The sequence below is a fragment of the Stegostoma tigrinum genome, chromosome 2, assembly GCF_030684315.1.
Source record: "Stegostoma tigrinum isolate sSteTig4 chromosome 2, sSteTig4.hap1, whole genome shotgun sequence".
Taxonomy (NCBI): Eukaryota; Metazoa; Chordata; class Chondrichthyes; order Orectolobiformes; family Stegostomatidae; genus Stegostoma; species Stegostoma tigrinum.
Window position 1 is genome coordinate 70443100 of NC_081355.1, and position 23435 is coordinate 70466534.

Genomic DNA, 23435 nt, shown 5'->3' on the forward strand with positions numbered 1-23435 from the left:
TGTGCTACATTCCCCTGAGAGCCCATCACCCTCTACATTTTCCAAAACAGCATACTTGTTTGAGATGGGGATAGCCACAGGAGACTCCTGTATGGCCTGCCTCCCTCACATACCTTTCATGCCAGTAACCCATCTACCTTACTGTATCTTTGGTTTATCTCCCTTTCTACAACTGCCATCCATCACACCCCATAGCTCCTGTAAATTCCTCATCACCTCTAGCTGGTACACCAACCAATGCATGCAATCTAATAGTTTTCGCAAACAAACACACTTCCTGCAGAAATAAACATCAGTAGTTTGGAAATTCTCCCTCCACTCCCACACCCAACAGGAAGAACACATCACCTTCCTATAGGCCATCCTTGCATCTTAACAATCTGCAGCATCTCCACATAATTACAAAAAGATAAATAGATTGCATTTGTTTTAATAGCTCTGTCTGTAGTACAATCTAACTGCTCGATCATTGAATGGGAACCAGTAGCTTTAACACATTTGGAGTCATGAGTTTTTCTACTTATCTATTCAATAAAAGATGTGCAATGAAGAGTGTCTATAAACCACTGAAGATGATTTGGCAAAAGAGAGTCTATTGCACTGCTCAGATTTCCTGATGGTCACATCAGTTGCGCTTAGTAATCTGTCCATGAATAAGGGAATAACATCAGGGATGGCCTGATTCAATTCATGTCAATACATGACACCATATTGGCCTCTTTGGGATTAGCTTCACGTCTCTTGAGGAGTCATTTTTAAAGGAAGGCAGGCCATCATGCCAGAATCTTTGCAACTTAGTATTCATTAACTACTTCATCACTCAAACAAGGGTGAGAAGGCTCACAAGACAGTCAGCATATTGGCCAGATATCAGCAGTAGCATTGAAACCTTTATTAAGAGCTGTGAAACATGTCATGTACACATGCTAAGTGCCTGCCCATCCTTCCCACCTTTTTCATGTCCTTCTCAATGACTATTTTGTTGTTGTTGACTACATTAGCAAGTACCAGTTATTCATCAATTCCACAAAACAAACACAATTGTCAAATACAATCTAAGCTCAATTTTTTACCTACTCATTGCCCTTGAACAGATCATTACAGAGAATGTAAGGTTGAAATTGGTAGGCTATTCCAGAACACGCGTGAAAGATGGAATATTACTCATATAACCTTTTCTGTACATTATCCTGGGACCAACAGTCTCGCTGAAATCATGATTGGCAGTGTCAAAAATTTAAATCTTAAGTATAGACAGAACAATAAATGTCTACACATTGCAATGTTACATTTGAAAGTAACACTTTCAAGTGAAATCATTCCATCTCAAGCAGATCACTACATACTGATTTTCACATTTGTACTAAAAGAACAACTTTTGAAACTCAGGCAGCTTATAAACCTGCAAGAGAAGATGACTAATGTGCACAATAAAAATGCAAATAGAAGACTGTCAAAATTACAAATAGAACAACAAGTTTGTATTCAGGATTCGACAGAAGGGATGTGGCAACTAGGCCACGTGCACAAAAAGTGCTAAGAACTCAGATCTTATGAAGTCCATACATACAACTGCACAATGGTGAGAAGGAATCAAGGACATTTTGGGACTGGTCCAGCTTTCCAACTCTCTCCCAGTACTATTTTATCAAGTGCAATATTCCTAACACAAATAGGAATGACAGACAATATCACCGAACAACTGTGGATGATTAATGACACTCCAGACAAAATCGCCATCAGGAGATCTGAATGTATCAACAAATTACATATATGTCATGGAGACTCAGAGGCTCATTTTTGTTGTAAATAGTTACACATTTCACTGGAAAGAAGTACAATGATGTATGTGTACCTTGCTTTTAAAAGAGTTAACTTTTATATAATCAATGTTGTCCTGTATATATAAAAAAATGATTGTCTGGCAGTTCATCTGCCGCAGGTCTGCACGCTTCACATACAGTTAGTATAATACATGCTTAAAAACTAATTACATATTTTATTATTTTCAGTAAACTAACCCATTTAAGTAATTACTACCTAATGAAGGCGATTGAGAATTGAACCATTATCTTTGATGTGACATATTCTATCGTCGTCCTGTCTCTGACAAGAATACTCAAGGGTCAACAGGCATTGATGTGAGGAACCTTGCAGCAAGCAACTCATCTCCTAACTCTCCAAAGCCTGTCCACCAGCTACAAGGCAGAAGTCAGGGGTATGGTGGAATAACTCCTAACTGCAGATGTGTAGCTCAAAAAACACTCAAGAAGTGTGATAGCCACCCAAGACAAAGCAGCCCACTTGATTCATATCACAACAACAAACCCAACAATTCCCTCCAATACCAGTGCTCAGTAACAGTAATGTTTACCATCTACAAGATGCAGAAATTCGCCGAGGCTTCTCAGGCAGTACCATCCAAAAAAATGAAACACCACCACCTGCAAATTCCCTTTCAAGACACTCATCATCCTGACTTGGAAATATATTGCCATTGCTTCAGTTTTGTCATTGCTTCAGTGTTGCTGGGTCAAAATCCAGAAAGGGAACCCTCTCCATGAAGGCATTGTGGGTCTATAGTAAATGGTCTGCAGTATTTAAAGAATGCAGCTTACAACCACATTCTTCATAGCAACTAAGGATTAGAAATAAATGCTGGCTCAGTCAGTGAATGAATTTAAAAAAAGCACATGGTCACCCTGCATCCTAAGGATTTGCTTGCAGAACATGCATGAATGATCATAGAACATAGAACAGTACAGCACAGAACAGGCCCTTCAGCCCACAATGTTGTGCCGATCAGCAGAGACTCAATGTGCAGGAATCCCCTGAATATATTTCATTCTCCAACCAGTATTTAGTACTGCATACTGTTGCAAGTGGTGAATCATTTGCAAAGTGTAGCTCGAGCCAAAACAATGGTGTCATGGGTGTGTCAGTTATTCGGGTGGGTACAAGAAAGTCTGGAACAGCAATAGTAATAGGTGAATCGAGAGTTAAAGTAATAGTTAGGATCTTCGGCAGCCACGGGAGAGAATCTACGATGATTCCTTGTTATTATGGTTGATGATATCACTGGTGGCTGCAGACCACCTTGGCAGTGCCAAGGGTCTACTGTTACAGTTTCTAGCTCGTGGTGAAAAAGTTAGCAGCAAGACAGCGGAAATGTAGTTTATAATAAAGGAAAAAGTATAAATGGGTCTTTTGATGACCAGATTCACACATAACAGGTGCCAGTATAAGATAAAGGTAAGAACAGAGTTCACAAATCTTGAGACACAGGGTGTTACTTGCATACAACAGATATCCTGTTATGTGTACATATAGCCATGACAAGGCCATTGCTTTCTCTTTTAACTTGACAAATGAATGAACATGTGATTTGATGTTACTGGTTGTGATTGGCTCATACTAGAAGGATGTAACATGAATAAGTATATATGAAGTGTTTGTATCCTTTGTTTCATTTGAGAAGTTAACTGGTGTTCCAGGTGAGATTGTCTCCCCACCAGTGTAACAAAATCTCCTTGAAGTATTGATCAGAATCTGTCGAGGGTTGATTTAAATTACGCCACTACATGGTGAGCAGCCAGCAATTATGGTCCACACTGAAGGAGGGATGTGGTTCTGCAGTCAGAATTCAAGCAGCTAGCTAGGAAGATAGTGAGGAGGAGACCTCAAAAATAGTTATTTCTACATTACTGTCAGTGCTCTGTGCAAAAGTGTACAGTAACAGAAGGATATAGTAGATCACTGAATTGCTGGAAAGTTGTGTAGGAGGAACGACTTTAGATCCTTGGGATATTGTAGCCAGCACTGGGGGAGTAAAGGTTGAGTGGGCTGCAGCTGAACTGAACTTAGTTGAGTTCCTTGTATGACATTTTCCTGGTGCTACTGGGGAGTATTTAAATTAATTTGGCAAAAGTATGTTATTATGGCTAAATAAGCACAAGCTACATTTAAATCGACTACTTATTACAAACAAATCTCACAGACAATCAAGTTCTGAAACAATGATGTAAACTTTACTGGGTATGATTGTTGCTGAGAGGGCAAGAGTCTAACAGAGATTCAGTCATTCTGGCATCCTTCCAGTTGTTGATTTCCTGATGCCATCTGTCCATAAAACAGGCTGGAAAATCAAGGTAGAGAGACTCTTTCTAATATTTAAATGACCAACCTGCTTCCAGTGAATGGATTTGTTATTTCTGTCCCTGACTTTTATAATCTGACACAATGTCTTTATTGGGAGTTAAGATTCAGTTCTTCCTGTATAAATTTAAAGCTTTTTCACTTGAAATTTTGCTTGAACCAATTATTGCAAATTAAGGAATAGTTCAAGTCAATGATGCCATAAAGGACGTAGGAAAAAGAGGAATGGTATCATATGTCATGACAATGGACTATAACTCCGAATAAATTGTAGACATGGTAAACATTCAAGCAAAACAGACTTTTTAAGAAAAGGACATATAAGCCAGATTCAGCCCAACAAGTCCACACCGACCCTTGGAGCATCCCACCCCTTCTTTCCTGAGGCAGCAGGAAGTGTAGATTGAGTGAATGGATAGAAGGCTGTCTTGCGTGATGGAGTGGGCTGTGTTCACAACTCTGTAGTTTCTTGCGGTCTTGGAAAGAGCAGTTGTCATACCATGCTGTGATGCATCCAGATAGTATGCTTTCTATCATGCCTCTATAAAGATTGGTAAGAGACCCTTGTGGACATGCTGGATTTCCATAGCCTCCTGAGGATGTAGAGACATTAGTTTGCTTTCTTAACCATCACATTGACATAGGTGGACCAGTACAGATTGTTGATGATCATCACTCCCAGGAAATTGACGCTGTCGACCATCTCCACATCAGCTCCAGAAGAGGCATGCTTTCCACTCTACTTCCGGAAGTCAATGACCAGCTTTTTCATTTTGCTGACTGATGGAGATGATATTGAGGTGCAGATTGTTATCTTTGCACCATGCCACCAACACATAATCTCTTTCCTTTGTTCTGTCTTGTCACTGTTTGAAATTAAAATAGAACAGTTGTGTCATCAGCAAACTTGTAAATGGAGTCATATCTTCCCACATTATACTCCAGATTTTTGTACACTCACATAACCTATCTTTATTCGTATGCAACTTCCTAAAGTCTTTTTCATAACATACTTTTCTCCCTATCTTGGTGTCATCTTCCAATCTAGCTATCATGACTTCACTCCCATCATCTATGTCATTAATGCAAATTTATAAAGTTGAGGCCTCAGTATAGATCCATTTAGGACTCCATTGTCACATGCTGCCAATCAGAAAAGACCCATTGGTAAGTATTCTGTTTTTTTTTGTTGATAGCTAATCTTCTAGCCATGCTCACATATTACCCCCTAAACAATGGGCTATTACTTCCTGCAATAACCTTTGTGGTTTGATATCATAGATAATGGGAACTGCAGATGCTGGAGAATCCAAGATAACAAAGTGTGAAGCTGGATGAACACAGCAGGCCAAGCAGCATCTCAGGAGCACAAAAGCTGACGTTTCGGGATGAAGGGTCTAGGCCCGAAACGTCAGCTTTTGTGCTCCTGAGATGCTGCTTGGCCTGCTGTGTTCATCCAGCTCCACACTTTGTTATCTTGGTATTATATTATATTGCTTTTGGAAATCCAAGTATAGTATGGCCACGAGTTCCTGTTTACAGTATATATTACTTTTTCAAAGAACTATTAAATTCATGAAATGTGAATGACAATTTTCATCTATGGTGTAAGATGATTAAAACTTCAGCCAGGAGAGTCAATGGGTCCAGAACCAATACTAGAAAGCCAATTAATTTGTCCCATCTTAAATTGTACATACTGATCAGGGGTTTCTCAGAGGAAGATCTGTATGTACCAGCAGAAGATCTTTATACGACAGAGTCAAGTATCCAAATAACTGGGAAGTCAGGTTGACCAACTCACAGGATGGATCTCCAGGAAGGCACTGATCCTAGGTCTCTTTCAAAGAGATGAGAGCACAATCGGGTAATGTGTTCAGACTAACAGCATATATCTCTATGACTCAGGAATGGTATCAGTGAATTTAAGGGAGGGGATTTGTCAGATAATATGGATCATTAACAGATAGAATGAAATGCTTGGGGTGGTGTACATGGAATTAATTGCTGTATGTTAATAGCTAGACTGTATTATCAGTTATGTCAGATTCCGTGGGACTGGGATCTGATGGAAGAATATTCTAGTGGAATCCAAATCAACAATGACACTATGCACACAGTGTGAATGCTTCATAAATGTTTGTCAGCTTACACAAGTAATGGTGTCTAGTATTTAATCATAGTTACATAGAAGATAGGAGCAGCAAGAGGCCGTTTGGCCCTTCAAGCCTGCTCTGCCATTCTTCATGACTATGGCTGATTGTCCAATTCAATAGCCTAATCCTGCTTTCTCCCCATAATCTTTGATCCCATTTGCTCCAAGTGCTATATCTAGTCGCCTCTTGAATACATTCAATGCTTTGGCATCAACTACTTCCTGTGGTAATGAATTCCACAGGCTCACTACTCTTTGGTGAAGAAATGTCTCCTATCTCCATCCTAAGTCATCTACCCTGAATCCTCAGGCTGTGACCCCTGGCTCTGGACACACCCTCCATCAGGATCACCCTCTTTGCCTCTACCCTGTCCAGTCCTGTTAGAATTTTATAAGTCTCTATGAGATTCACCCCTCATTTGTCCGAACTCTAGCAAAAACAATCCTAACCTAGTCAACCTTTCCTCACACATCAGTCCCGCCATCCCCAGAATCAGCCTGGTAAACCTTCGCTGCTCTCCCTCAAGAGCAAGACGATTCTGCCTCAGAAAAGGAGATCAAAACTGCACTCAATATTCTAGGTGCGGCCTCACCAAGGCCCCGTATAACTGCAAAAACACATCCCCACTCATGTACCCGAAACCTCTCGCAATAAAGGCCAACATACCATTTGCCTTCTTTACTGCCTGATGCACCTGCATGTTTACCTTCAGCAACTAGTGCACAAGGACACAATGGTTCCACTGCAAGAGTGTAAGTTTCCCAGAAAACCTGCTCCTGATATTCATACAATAGTAATAACCAATTTAGGCATTGGGGGCTAATCAGTTTTCTTTTGACAGAAACATGTAATTCATTCTGATATTTGAGCAAATTAAAAAATACAAGACGCTGCAGATTTCCAATAGCTTTGCTTCCTGATATACCAGGTCAGCTGAAAGTGCTGACATTTCCCTGACACTGCTGAATGTCTCCAGCCCTCAGCAGGCTGTGGGTTCCTCTTTATCCTTCTCTCTGTCTCGGAACGTCTTCATCTCTCTCTCTCTCAGTTAGAGGCTCAAACCAACACACACCCCCACCAAGGAGTCAGCTGATCGCAGGCGGCAGCGCTTGCGCATTGACCGCTCCTGCTGTTTCCTCTCACTCTGAGACCCTGCATTCTGACAGTGCGAGCTGCGAGCTTTGCGGCATTTCCAAGCCAATAGTGAGGTTGCCTTGAGAAACACTGGGACAGCCGAGCGGTCCGGTGACTTGTCTCCCCTTCTCCCACCTCCTCTTCGGGGCTGATCAGCTGCTGGGGCTTCACCGTTGAAGATGGTTTGCGGCGGCTTCACCTGTTCCAAGAACTCGCTTTGTATCCTGAACCTGCTGTACATTGTGAGTAACCGAGGCACGCAGCCTTGTGTCTGTGCGGGAGGGCACATCACAGAGACATATGGCAGCATTCTCGCTGCTTGATGATAATATCATTTCTTTGCCGCGATACATTTCTTCCTCTGCTCCTTTTAATTTGCGATTAATGACAATTTTAAAGCGTTTTTGTCTTCGGTGTATTTCTTATGGAGGAAATTGCTCGGTGATCCTGTTTTCGCTTGTCCGGTGCGTTCAAGTCTTACGCTATCAGTCTGGTTACGATATTTTTATTTCTTTTTGCTTTGTCCGTGTGGTTTTCGAAAAAAATACACTATTTCTGCACCCCGCCCCCCTCAGTGAAGGTACAGGACATGTTGTATACTTAAACGATTCCTGGTAATGCTTTTGTATGAACAAATATTCAGGAAGCTGTGAGCTTGGGCGTGTACACGTATCATTCAGCACCGGTGGTTATGTACCAGCAAATATTAACCTCTTATGGGAGATTTCGTCGTTTTGTTTCAAGTGTGCTGCAGAAAGGATGAAAATTTTAGGCTGCAGTTCATTGTACGGGTTTCAGACAGCTAACAAAATGTTACAGTTGAGAACATAAGTAGCGCCATATCTCTCACCGTCAACGGTGGGATTTTTAAAAATGAATATAACGATCAAAAATCGTACCGTGTGATTTTTGGCAGCACATCTTCAATGATCAGAGTGACCTACATTTCCTAAAACACAATTCAGCCAAATGTCACATGGTTCAGGCGCAGCTTGTAGTTGTGTGTGAAACAATTGGTTCGCTACAGTCTTGAAATTTCTGTATGAAATCTGGTATATTGTCCTGATCTTATGCGCAACGAAAGTAGTTTTTTTGTTTTGTTTTTCGCAGCGAGCATGGTCAGTTCATACGTTGGTTTCAGAAGGTGATATTCATACCAGAGTCAATTATTTAGAGAGGACAGAATTTCTATTTGCTGGCTGTGAATTGTATAGTTGTCATATGGCTTTATTTCTATACCTAAGTTTGGACTTGTGTTTTTTTAAAAAAAGAAATTTAATTTGTAACTAATGTCGAATAATTGACAATCATTTTCAATCATGTCATTAGAAGCATGCTGAGCTACAATTGTTAGCTATAGGATACTGAAAACTGTGTAAGAAAGTTGTTCAGGCTGCATATTTAGCTGTTTATATGAATATTTAAAAGGACTTCTAAAGTAAAAGATTAACATCTAAATTGATATTTACATTATTTTTCTTCAGGAAAGGGGCAGTTAATTTGTGCAATTCTTGCAAAGGCTTCAGTTACTGTAATTCTGAAGAAAGATAGGAAATCAGTTTTTGGAAAGTGTCACATCCTTTTGACTTCCTTGTCTGCAGCTTGTTTACAGACTTCAGCTTTGTTTCTTTCCCCTCTCATTGAGCAAAAGACCCACATCTGAAAGTGACTGGTTTTAAAGTTGTCATGGAAACAGTGCGCACAGCTATTTAGTTGTAAAGTGATAATTGTAAAATGGGAGCAAGTCAACTATTGCATTTTTGAAATGGCAAGTGGCAAAATTAAATCAATTAACTGAATTGCAGTCAAATTCTCACAAACATGGTATGAAATATTTAGGCTGTAGATGGCAATTCTTGTAAAGGTACAAAATTGGTAGGCCCTGTACCTTGCTTTTTAAGACTTTCAGGGTAGACAGAAGTGAACATTTGTATTACAGTCGAAAGGGAAAGACAGTAACCGTGAGAATTTGTAATAAATTCAATGTGAGTCATCTCAGTGAAGCACTATGGCTAGGCTAGTTCAGAGCATGAGTGAACAATCAAGCATTAGAGCTGGAGACCAGTACAAAAAGGAACAGTGTCGTCATGGCAGAAGGACAAATACTGAAGCAAGCTGAGTAATTAGAAGCACTGAATGAATTAACATTGGTAAAATAAGTAAGGCAGGTAAATGCTCTGGGTAATTACCTTCCAAGTGATTCCAAACATGATGCAAAATTGAAAAGAGAATTTTCCTGAAGATGACTAGATAACCAGAGAGGGCAATCTCGGCAAATAAGTGTTTTTACGTCTCAGATTCCAGTCGTAGCTAATTGCTGCTCAGGAAAAAGAATAGGGATGTATATTGTTGGGGCAATATATATGGAATGATGATTTGTTAATCTTGAGCTACAACTGTAGATACTGAGGAAAGGTTAGAAATGTATTGCCAAGGACAGATAGGAACTCATTAGAAATTTGTCATGTAGAGCTAAATGACATGGAGAGAAATACACTGATGGCATATACAACCACATATGAAGGATAGTTCATAACGTACTGGACAATACAAACTTTTTTGACTGGCATAATCCCATGCATCGGAAATAAGAAAGGTTCACAGGAAATTTGAGGTTTGGAGGCAGGATATGAGCACAATAATTTATTTCCATGAATACCTCAATTCTTCTACAATAAGGACATATAGTGGGAAGCAGGGGTGGAGATACAAGTAAACCATGAAAGGATAAAAGCTAATGGGAGTACTGAAGTTTAAATAATCAGCCTTATAAGGTGGAGAATATGAGATGCAAAATACTGTGGATGATGGAAATCTGAAATAGATAATACTGGAAAAGCTCAGCAGGTCTATCAGCATTTGTGGAAAGAAAGAGTTTGTTTTCAAGTCAAAAGATAAGTCTGCGGTAAAGGAAAAGAAAGTGTTGAAGCTAAGCATAACAGTTTTAAACGAAAATAAATTTGCTTCTATCATAGTGAAAGGGTCATCAGAAAATAGGCTCAATACGGAGGCTGAGCTCAATACGCCAAGTAAAGTCTAGAAATTTTTCAGTGACATGCAGCAATTTGACTTCCTTAAAGAATGTCAGCATCGTCTACAGGAGTATAGACTAATACAAAACAATCATTTAGTATCTCTAGAGATAACACCGTATGGAGCTGGAAGGACACAGCAGGCCAGGCAGCATTAGAGGCGCAGGAATGTTGACGTTTCAGATTGGGACCCTTCAGAAAGAAGAAGGGTCCCGATGAGCAATGTCAACTTTCCTGCTTCTCTGATGCTGCCTGGTCTGCTGTGATCTTCTGACTCCAGTATCTGCAGTTCTTGCTATCTCAGTAGCTCTGCTTTAATCTGAATTTCTGTAAAATTGGTTCACAGCCACACACTTGTTGGTGTATTCAATTTTTGAGGTGTTGTGATGTAATTACTACAAAATTGAAGGTTTGTCTGAAGTTGTTGTTTACCAAAGAATAAAAGCACATGAGGAAGATTGTGAATAAATAAGAAGTTATAAGCACTAAAAGAAAAAAAAGTTCAAGGTTAAAAGTAGCAATCTGGGAGTTGTTTTACTGTATGAAGTATATCACTTCCTCAACAGTAAATTCCAGCATGGGTCACTGAGTTAGAGCTCCAGACCAAGAATAATTGTTGACGTTTTTATTTTCCTGCTCAACCAGGTGGTGGTTCATGTGATGCAAGTCATGTGCACATTGGACCTGATTTTTGTTTCTCAACACAACTAAAGAGCAAAGAATCATCTTGTGGCCCAGTGTTGATCTTGTAGCTAATCGTATTTTACCACAATTTGCTAAACACCAAGGCTATGCAGTTTAACATATTGGAAAATGATTTAATGAATAATGATTCAGGGCAGTTTTAGCAGCCAGAATACAGAGCACTTGCAAATAGAGTGGGACATTTTGACGCAACAAAGAAATTATATTTCATGGTTTGAATACACTGTACATTGTATAGCTCAATGTAAAGATTAGGAAAGGAACATGTTTCAGGATTAGACTTTGTTATTGATTATACGTTACAGACAAGCATTCACAAGTTATAATCAATGCTTTCATGATTGGAAAAAAATGAAGGAGTAGTTACACTAATTCCACTTCTTTTTAAATCGACCTGTTCAGAGATGTTATTCCATGCCACTGGAGCAGGTGGAACTTGGGCCTCCTGGTCCATGGGTCCAGGAACATTACCACTGTGCCACAGAGCCCCTTATTATTTCCACTTTTTAAATTGAACCTATTTATCTAATCAGCCTGTTCAGAGATGTTAATGCACACCTCTGGGCAAGTGGGACTTGAAATTGGGTCTCTTAGTTTGGGAGTGGGAGCACTACCACTGAACCGCAGACCCCCTTATTATTTCCACTAAGTTTGTATTACAATAATAAACAGATGTATATCATCTAAAAAATATCTTTTGAGACCTTGAAATGTTCCTAATTCTAAAGTAGTTTAGAGCCCTTGCTTGTTTACTTTGGGTCCCTTTAAATGGTGCAATTGCAAAGTTTAGATGGCTACAAGTAAGAAATGAAGTGAGGCATGTCATTTTAATAATGGTTTAATAATCAATTGTTTGTCAGAGACTAAGTGCCAGGCAGAGTTACATCATTGTGTACATTTAGCATAATGAGTTCTTTAAAGGTGAACTTTCTTAAAGGCAGTGTACACATACATCATTTGTGCTTGTGAAGCCCTATTATTGTGTGGGGTAGATTTTCCTCCAGCTTATAGAGGGATTCTGGCTCATTGAATAAAGAAATGAAAAGATTGCATTTATACAGTGCTTTTTCCTGACACCTCAAAGTCCATTACAGCTGATGTTTTTTTTGAGAGGTTGCTTACTGCCATAATGTAGGAAACAAGGCAGTTAACTTACGCTCAGTTATCAGACAGACAGCAATGTGATAATAAATATATCATCTTTATTAGTATGATGGTAGTTGAAGGATAATTTTGGTTTGGTCACCAGAGAAAGCTCTCCTGCTCCTCCTCAAAATTGTGCTACAGGGTTTTGTGAATTTGCCTGAGCAGGTAAATGGGACCTCAGTGTAACACTTAATCTGAAAGATGCATCCTTGGCTCTGTGATATTGTATGGGAGTGTTGGCTTTGATTTTGAGCATTAACTGAACTTAAAACCTTGTGATTTAAGACACAAGTGATTCACAGATTGGCTTTTTCCTTCATCTCAGTTGTGGATCAATTATTTTTGATGGAGGAACATATGATGTAGTCGCACCAAGCTTAGCAACAAATTAACCTTCTGTCAATGTAATCATTAATAAATTCAACCATAATTTAAAACTTAATCCTGAAATTCACATTACTGTGCTAATGTTCACAATGGGCTATGATTTATTTATGATTTAAAATACAATCTCTTTATTGCTTAAATTGTCCCCACCAACTGCAGAAATCAACTACAGTATGCTGAAAGGTGATTCTGTTAGAATATCATGGCTAACCAGGGAAAGAAATCAAACTGTATGTTTGGAGTAATTAAAGGGCTATATAGTAATTTCATCTGCAATATTGAAAGCTCAGATTATTCATGAAATGGAGACTATATTACCAGTTTTATGCATACTTGCTGCACAGGTTTGATACAGCAGCTATGCAATTGAAATGCATTCTGGGCCATAAAACACATTACCCACTTAATGTGTCTCATCTTGTGGTGCTCAGTTGTAGGGCCCAGAAACCTGAAGTGCAGGACACCTTGGCAAAAATAATAGTCAGTTTCATCTGAATTAATGTACATCAACTTCAAGAAACGTGTTTCAAGTAAAAAAAAAGTGCTGATTTATAAAAATGTTTCTCGTAGGATACATTGGAAAATAAAAACTGAAAGAGGCAATGTGTCCTGGTTTTCATTTATCCCTGGCTCACTCCTCCTCTTCCCTGAAGGCAGTGACTCATCTTAAAAAAAAAACATGATTCATTAATGATAAGTCTCAGCAAGCTACTCAACCACTTTGAAACTTAATCAACCACCAGGTGTGCAGCTCCAGCAAGAATTGCTGAATAGTGATCTAATGTGAGAATTTTGGCCATGTTTCATCTCTCAACTTAACAACAATATATTTTATTTTCCAATAATAAAATGAAATGCCCAATTTCACAGGAGGTATCTCAGAGAATTGTGGAGTTGGAAGTCATCAGAGAGGTAGGGAGGTGCAAGATTTGAATATGAGGATGAGAATTTAAGTCAGGGTGTTGCATGACTAGGAACCAGTCAAACATGGGGCTGGTAGGGGACGGGACTTGCTAAGAGTTCAGACATGGGCAACTGAGTTCTAAATGGCTACAAGTTCACATAGTCGAATGTGGGAAGCCTTCCATGTGTAAGTTGGAATAGTCAAGCCTAGAAATTACAAAGGTTCGGATGATGGTTTCAGCAGCAGTTCAGCTGTGGTGGGTGAAGCTAACTGGTGTTATTGGGGATGGAAATAGATGGTCTTAGGGAATGGCACAGAGAGATTTTGGGATTCAATATGACACCAACATTGTGAAGACACTGGCTTATCTCAGACAGTTGCCAGGGAGAAGGATGGAGTTAGTAGTTGGGCACTGCAGTTTGGAGCAGGGATTAAAAACACTGGCCTCAGCCTTCACAATATTTATTTGGAAGAAATTTCTACTGAACCATATTGGATATCAGAGAAGCTCTCTGATAATTCTGCAATAGTAGATGAGTTGGGAAACTTGGTGATGAGCTGGTTATTATCAGCATGCATATGAAAACTAATGCTCTGACTTTGAATCAGATCAGTAAGAATAAATTTCTCAGTGAGATATTTGGGGGTGGGGGGGAGCAGTGTGGTGAAAAGATTGGTCCTTGTGCACACCAGAGATAATATTTCAGGAAGAGAAAGAGAAATCATTGGAAGTAATTATTTGGCTATGGTTGTGCAGCTAGATTAGAAAGAACATCAGACCTTTTGAGGCCCTTTTTTTTGTCTACTGTTGTCCTGACTGGCAGCAGCTACTTGGTACAGACTTGGGACTTCACAGTAAGAATGGCTGGGTTGCACACATAGAAGTAAGGAACTAATTTGAAAGAGTATTGATGAGATCAGTGTAGGAAAGAGTGGACAAGAGACCCTGTTTGGAGAGTGCCGGGAAATGCCTGGGCCATGATCTGTGGATTATTTCCTGAGCCATGTCCAAATTAGTACAGAGATAAATAAATCAGGAAAATGCCAGAAGGAATGTGAGAAATAATGGCTTCATTTTATGGAGCACCAGCGACAACACTGGAAGAAGAAGAAGGACCTATATTTTCATTTGAACAAAGTTGGGACTAAGGTCCTAATGGAATGGTGTTAAGTAGGCAGCCACAGGTAATTTAGGAAGTACAGGGAAGGGCTCTGGTGGAAAAGTTAATATAGATAAATAGTTCTAAACCAGATGGAGTGTAGGGAAAATGAACAAGGAATAGCAGGAATTCCTTTACTGGTCACATGCAAGAATCTTTGGGGCTCCAGTTATTCATTGTATTAATCAAGGACCTGGATGATTACAATGGAAGACACATATCCAAAGTTGCTGCCGACTTAATAACCATCATTGCAAACAATGTAGATCAAACAATTTCTGAAGAAGTATTGATAGAATTAAGTGAATGAGCAAAGCTGAAAGGACTGAATACCAGTGTTGCGGTGTTTCACAGGAGATAGATTAGACATTAAAAAAAAGATGGGATTTTAAATTGTGAAAAGATAGTCTCGGGCCCAAAGAGAGATGGTGATTCCTGGTATGTAGATTGTGAAAATGCAATTAAGTAATGGAGAAGATATCCAAAGGTCATTGGAACACTGGCCATTAAGATGGAGTGTAATATAGTACAAAGGGACAGAAGTCATGTTTCAGCTATACAAAAATCACAGTCACGTTACAGACACAGTTTTGGTATTCTGTCATTCACTGTGGGTGTTTCTGGCTGGGGTTACACTTTTTGTCCGCGCCCAGCTGCCTCAGTTTTTCTGCCGCTTTGATTTTTTTTGCCTCAATCAGGTTTTTTGTCTTTCCCACAACAGTGTAATCTCTCTAAGCAGCAATGAATGGCATTTTCTGTGACTATGGTTCTTTGCCTTGGTCTTTTCATCCATTTTGAATGCTCTGCTGTCTTTGACAGTACTTTCCCATCATTTAGCTTCTTGGAAGTGTTTTTAGTTACTTGCACTCTGACTTATTTGGTTGTGATCAGTACATCTGTTTACCCTTTACCTATCCCAGTGCAGTCACCTCTTGGCTTGCAAGTATCCTTCTATTCCCCCTCATCTGCGGGGTGCACATCTGGTTGAAATTGCATGATTTCAAAAACTAAAGCTTAAAATGTTTTTACAAAGTGTAGTTGTTTGGACAGATCTACTAATTAGTGGTAGCAGCCTATTTGCATATAATTAAAAGTTGTTAGATTCACAGTATATTCAGTGTGACTGCATTGAATCCAATCATGGGCAGGAATGGTGAAATACAGTTTAACCAATAATTAAGTCATGGAATGTTGTGTAAATTAAATCAAATTTTTTTTCAAATCTCACTCAAATCTAGCCATTGAGCTTATTTGGACTAGCTTACAAAAGGCACACAGGTTTAGAGAGGGCCTTGTTTTTCTATTGATTTAGAGTGCACTGCTATACTTTGCCATGGACAATGAGGTGGAATGATATAATGTGAAAAGTTGTACGTGCATCTCTCTTGGCCACTGGTGAGATCAAAGAAAAAGAAATGAACAGTTTAAGGTTATTTTGTTAAGTTAGTGTCCTGAATATTTACCAGATTAGGGCACAGGTGTTTTAACATGTTTGAACAGGAGTGGAAGTTGAGGGCTTAAAATTAACAGATTAAATAATATTAAAATCGATAATTTGGTAAGCATGGAAAAAAATTGATTTGCCCGTATGAGAAACAGGCATAGGGTAAGTTTGCAGTAAAGTAAAATGGGAATAAGTGTTTTAAGAGTGAAAGATATTCCTTGTGGTAAGGAAGAAAAGAAATACCACCTGAATTATCATTTGGAGAAGTTTGAGGAACATTTAACAGTTGAGAAGAACATGTACAAAAGCGCATAAGCAGAGCAAAACTTATTTCTATATAATTGCCTTTAGCATGAAAAGACATCCTGCAGCCCTTCAAGGAACAACAGGGGAGATAAAAGAGACCTCAAACCAATGAAAAAGCTATTGGAGATGTTCTGAGGCTTTATGAAAAACATGGGTTACGAGGGATATTGTGAAAGAAAGAGGTGGAGTAGTTTGAGAGAAATTCCAGAAGGTGAAAGCAAAGCATATGAAGACACTGCTGCTGCAAGTGCAGCAAAGAGACCCTGTGGTCAAGATCAGTGACTAATTTTTAGAAAAAGAAATCCAAAAAGAATTTTCCAGAATATATTATTGCATCAGATTTATAGACATTTTCCCATATAAACATAGTGTAATTAATTTTACCAAAACCATGTAAAACAGTAATTATATGTTATAATTCTTGGCAAGTTACTGTAAAATACTAAGCACTACATTGTTATTTGAGCCTTCAGTCTGTGGATAAATCATAACATGTTGCTTGGTACCTATTGTACTTCATCTCCCATAGAAAACAAGATAACAATGACCTCTTTTTATTGTGTCAAAGCAAGACTGCTGTAAATAGTCTTAGTAATGCTTTGAGGGAAACAATGATTATTTCTACATCAATGGGAATGGGGATTTTTTTTAAATGTTAAAACCTTGCACTTAGATTTTGCTTTGATATTAAGCTTCTTTATCCATGTTGTTACTAAATAAAGCTCTTCATCGATGACTCCTCCTTTGAGAATTTAAGATATTTATTTGCCACCCATTCCATCATAAACAATGATACTAATCCATTCTTGAAATTTTTAGATCAATTGGTAGCAAGTAAGGCTAAATGTCAGTTCAAATATATTATTAAAAGTCGTAATCATGTGCATGTATTGGATATTTACGTAGATGTGAAGTCTGTTAGATGGATAGGAACTAACTTGTACTTTGGACTTCCAAATTGGTCTTGGAATTCAGTTTTCCTTTTTTAAAAAAATTGTTAACCCATAATTTAAGAAGCTCTATAAGCTATTAGAAATGATTAACTTATCGCAAAAAATGTACATATTTCTTAAAGCCAATTTCTGTTTGATAATTCAGCATTGAAGAAATTGCCATTTGGGATAGTAATGAGAATGCATATGTGATCATCTGAAAAATCATAAAGGATTATAAAATGTCTTGGAGTAGTCAGGAGTATGACGTAAGAAAAAATGTAATTTGTTAGATACAAAGTGGGTTAATAGGAAGGAAACTGAGTTGACGTGAATTGTGTTACCTGGATTGAAGGAGGTTTGGACATGTCTTAAATTGGATCCCCCTTTGCTGTCAATGTGTAGAGATATTAGTACACAATCTTAAATTGCTAATGCTAGAAAAGTAAAACATTTGTGCACAAGTTAGTGTATTGTTCTTGAAATATGGAAAGTAATGTAAATAAGTGTGAGGTAATACATTATGGAAAGACTGCAAATATGACTGTATACCTAATAAAAATTACCAAAGGTGTGGATCAACAGACTGATGGGTTCAAATACATAATTCCCTGAAATTGCAAATGCAGATGGAGCTTGCAGATAAAGACCAGAGAATTGAAATGGTCTGAATTTAAAGGTAGATGTGTCAAGGAAGTAAAGGTGATTATAGACAAATTGTGGTTAATGTGTAGGGCACTGTGCAGGACATAACAACGTAATTAAGACTATTCAACATAAAATTTCCAAGAGGATGTCCAAGTGGGGAAACTAGTTGGGAATGACACTTTAGCTGCCAGAACTATTTCCATTGGAACAGATTAAGGTAAGTTTTAATAGATATTTTTCTCTAGAAATTTTTCAGTAGTGTTAATGGTGTATAGGGAAAGAATTTTTTCTCCTGTTGGGAGTTGAGCAAGGGAATACCATAATAAAATGCTGATAGACAGAGGAGGGAATAGAATGTTTATTAGTGTCATTAGAAACCAGAGAATGCTTTGCGACACAAACTGGTTGAAGCAGAAATAGTTGCATCATTTGTGAGGAGGTTTGGAACAACGTTTGAATCGAAATTTAATGTTGGGAAGTGAAATTAGTTTTGGATTGTTCCAGCAAAGATCCAACATAAGCACAATGGGCTCTAAAAGATTGCTGTTAACCTATAGGTAATTTTTAATTAATCTGTGTTACAGCACACCTCTAGAACAGCTGAAATGTAACTTGGGCATTCTGACAAGAGCTGGGGACACTACCACTGAGTTACAAGACCCTCCACTGTTAACTTTTGATTATAACTTTATTAGATTAATGTGTTAAAGGTTGCTGTCCGTAATTCTGAACTTACGCCTTTCTTTTTACAGCTGGTGAGCCTGTTGCTGATTGGAATTGCAGCATGGGGTAAAACCTTTGGACTTGTTACAAGCTTCTCTGTTGTCGCAGGAGTGATTGGAGTTGGAATCTTTCTTTTCTTCATTGCTTTGATTGGATTACTGGGAGCCATTAAGCATCACCAAGTGTTACTATTTTTTGTATCCTTTGACAGAAAATAATTGTTTAATATTTCCTCTGATATTTAGACTTGGCTCAAAAAAGTTTTAATGATTGAAAGCAATGTTTATTAAGTACAGTGTAAATAGAAATTAACTTTTGAAAATACATGATAATAAAGTGTGAAGCTGGATGAACACAGCAGACCAAGCAGCATCTCAGGAGCACATGATGCTGCTTGGCCTGCTGTGTTCATCCAGCTTCACACTTTATTATCTTGGATTCTCCAGCATCTGCAGTTCCCATTATTTCTGAAAATACATCATTCAGTTTATGTAATGATTATGTGCAAAAGATATCTACAAAAGCATGAGCTAACAGGACTTAGCCTTGATATGTTGGGTCATTGGATGATTTAGGGAGTTGGGTATGTTTTTAATCTTTCGTAACTTTGTTCAAGTATCCAACTGAGGCCACATACTGGATGTAGGATTCTTTCATATATCGAGTTTGCAATTTGATCCTGCTCATAAGTGGGACCCACAGCTCAAACGTTCACCTAACTGGTCATTTTACTTATGGCAAAAGTAGATTTTTATGAACTTTGATGAATCACATCGTCTGATGTCTGTACGAAAGAAGATTAGTCTAGAGGGAGCATGTGAAAAGAGAGGTGCTAGATGCTGGATGAGAAAATAACTATTTAATAACCTTTTATGTACAGAACATTATTTAGATTATTTGAAGGAAGAATGTTGCAGTGCATAAGGAATTGAATAGCCTCACTTGGAATAAGCAGTTTTTGGTATATCTGAGAAGGCCACAACCCAGAAATACTCCACAACAGCACCTTAATATGTAGGTAGTAATATTAAAGCACATGATGACAAAACTTTTTTTTCGATAAACCACAGAATTATCCATGCGATAACCCACAGGCCACAGAATATCTTTGCAGGAGTTCCCCAGATTAGAGTCACAGGCTCAATCATCTACAGCCGCTTCATCACTGACTTTCCCTCCATCATGAGGTCAGAAGTGGGCATGTTTGCTGATAGTTGTACAGTGTTCAGCAGCATTTGCGAGTCGTCAGAAACTAAAATAGCCCATATACATATGCAGTATGACCTGACAACTTTCAGGCTTGGGCTGAAAAGTGGCAAGTAACATTCATGGCAGGCAGGTGCCAGGTGTGACCACTGCAACAAGAGAGAATCTAACCATCACCGTTTGATGGTCAATGATGTTACCTTCACTGAACTCCCTATCAACATCCTGGGATTATCATTGTCCAGAAATTGAAATGGACCTGCCCTATAAGTACCATAGTGATAAGAGCAGGTCAAAGGCTATGAATTTTGCAGTAACTACCTCACTTTGTGACTTCACAAAGCTTGTCCTTCAACTACAGCACACAAGTCAGGCATGTGATGAAATACTCTCCACTCAATGGAGATTGATGTGGAATATTTCTGGGCTGGGCTGTGCTGTGCTGTCTGCACATACACAGCTTATGAAATTGTCTGAGATAACAAGTTGTAGAGCTGGATGAACACAGCAGGCCAAGCAGCAACAGAGGAGCAGGAAAGCTGCTGTTTCGGACCCAGGGTCTAGGCCCAAAACGTCAGCCTTCCTGCTCTTCGATGCTGCTTGGCCTGTTGTGTTCATCCAGCGCTACACCTTGTTATCTCAGATTCTCCAGCATCTGCAGTTCCTGCTGCTTCTATTTATAAAATTGTCTGCTCCTTTATTGTAAGTAAGGCTTTTCAACTAATTAAAAACCTTTATTTATATTCTCCAAATGAAGTACTGTAGATAAAAGATTATTAAGTAGCTCCCTAGTGTACCGTCTCAGCCATCTATCTTCATGTTATTATTACTATCTACTTGCTGATGTTAAGAGTAACTCCTCAATACCATCTGGAACAAAGCAGCCCACATGATTGACACCCTACCTAGCACCATCATGTCTCCATGAACAGTGCACAGTGACAGAAATGTGTACCATGTACAAGGTACTCTGTGACAACTCACGATGGCTCCTACTTTACAAATCCATGACCTCTACAACAAGGGCAGCAGATACATTGGAGAACCACCATTTGTAAGATTCCCTCCAATCCACACACCATCCCGACTTGGAACAATATCTCCATTCTTTCATTGTCACTGGGGCAAAATCCTGGAGGTCTCTACCTAAAAACACTTTGGCTCTACTGATATGACATGGACTTAATAGTTCAAGAAAGTAATTGGTTGCTTCCTCCTTAACAGAATGTAGGAATGGAAATAAATGCCAATCCAGCCAGCTATGCCCACATCCTATGAATTAATTAACCACAATTTAGTTCACAGTTGCACTGCTAATTGGGTGGATGAGTTTGGAATTGGAGTAAACCTTTCGTTATCGATATATATGTATGTCCAGCAACTAGACATGAGCAAACTGCATTCGACATTAGAATCATACCTCACAGTAGAATCATTAGTAAAAATGTATTTTGGTTCATTTATTAAAGTGGTCAATTGCCTCCCTTGTGCACCTCTCTCCAGAATAAAAGAGATGTTTGCCAGCCTCTCTTAACGAGCTCAAAATAATCAATTTAATAGAAACAAAGCTTATTCTTAAAGCAGATGGTCAGCACTGGTTAACACTAGTCAAAGATGAGTTGCCTGCTGGGGAGTGGAGGGATGCATTATTGTTTGTTAATGGCCTGTTTAACTTCAAATCTCACCTTATTAATATGTAGCTTCCTATTCTACTATACATCCCGAGAAAAGTAGACATTCACAATTCTGAACATGGAAGTCAGAGCAGATTCCCAGTGATGCCAGCTCATTGATTGATCTCATAAACCTCCATATTATAGACTACCCACTTAGCTCTTTGCATTGGAGTGGAGAAGGTTATTGACCTTCCTATGTGGCTGTGCGTTCCACCAGATGGCTGAGTCTTCACTCACCCAGATAGCATAATCTTGGTCTGTGACCCTGGAGCTTGCTGCTTCTGTGCCAGCTTGCCCACCAATACCTCCTGGTGCCTGCTCCAAAAAGGTTAGGTGCCAGTTTTCCCTTGCCTGCAATATCTGGGGCAAATGACACGAATGGTGCATGACAGCTCAGGACTAACATTGCTTGTCTGGGTGCACAATGACCTTCATAGAAATGGTGCTGGTGTCTGCGATGCTAACTTAATCCAGGATATCACAACAGTGACATATTTGTTCTTGGTATGGTTAGTAGTAGAATGAGGCTCAAATGATAAACGTGCCATAGTGGAGAGGCAGATAATTAATGAAGTGAATTTATTTAAAATGTAACAAGAGAACCTGCTGGACCTCAGAAAATTGATAATACAGATAATTAGCCAAAAAGTAGTAAAATTCAGCCCCAATCTCCAAGGGTCATGATAAAAAACAATCCTAGATTTTGTATTAATAAAGCTGAATTGCAGACAGCTATAACAGCTATAAACTAGTAATGGAATTTCAGGTCTGTTTACAATAACCTATATATTTGACTGTTTTTAGAAAATGGTCACAGTCCAGCTATTCAGGTTTTACAAGATATTCATAAATACTTGGAATCTGAATTGGTTCCCAGGAACAACTTCTAAGAAGTGCGTTTCATGAGTGACTTCAATTTCTGGGTGCATTCGTTACTGACTCCCTTGTCTGTAAAACAGAATTCTAAGTTCAGAGAAGATAGCAATTCTACTATTAGCGTAGAGGCAAAATAATCGTTTTGTTTAAAAGTCAGGTTTCCTAGTAACTAAGGCCACAAACTCCATCTCATCTCTTAAAATCTTTGCTTTGCTGCTTTCCCCAAAATCAGTTTATTTTTCTGCACACAGCAGGTGTCTTACAATATACATTAAACAGTTGACCTCGCTCTTGATGCAGCCCTGTTAACCCCAGAGAAGTTTCATACCATTCCATGCCTTCCAATATTTCCACATAGTCCTTAAGTAAAAGTACATTTTCCCAACAGTTATGTTATCAATAGGTACCAGTTTCCCCATGGGTACACATACACAAACTGGTTTTTATCCAGTGGACAGAGTCTGACCATTTTGTAGCTGAGTACTATTTTGAATACAGAAAACTACAGCAGTATCCCTTTTTGGATGAATTTGAAATATTTGAAGGGTATATCTTGAGAGGTATCTTCAGTGCCTTGATATCTTGGCGAACCTTTGTCATGCCCTCAGGATAACTAACATAAATACTTTGATAAATAGAGTTATCTGTGCATCCGCATTGCTCTCTTTTATTCTGAGGATCGTAGCTTCCTGTCCCATTTTATGGTTAAATTATCAAGTGAATTTATTGAGAAATGATGAACATGCAATGTAGTAGAGTGATATTAGGCCATTGGAGGGAAACAAAAGACAGCGAGTTTTATTAAACTAATGTTGTGTTGAAATTAACACTTTATTTGCTTGTAT

At 38.7% G+C, this 23435-nt stretch overlaps 1 protein-coding gene across 1 annotated transcript in view; it reads left to right on the plus strand.

Annotated features, from left to right (window-relative positions):
* Positions 1–7415: 7415 nt before the first annotated feature.
* Positions 7416–23435, plus strand: part of tspan13a (tetraspanin 13a) — a 34768-nt gene continuing 18748 nt past the window's right edge. The window contains exons 1-2 of the mRNA XM_048562213.2: positions 7416–7687; positions 18862–19029. Of these exons, the coding sequence (XP_048418170.1) occupies positions 7625–7687; positions 18862–19029 (231 nt within the window). The 5' untranslated portion in view covers positions 7416–7624. The remainder of the gene's footprint in view (positions 7688–18861; positions 19030–23435) is intronic.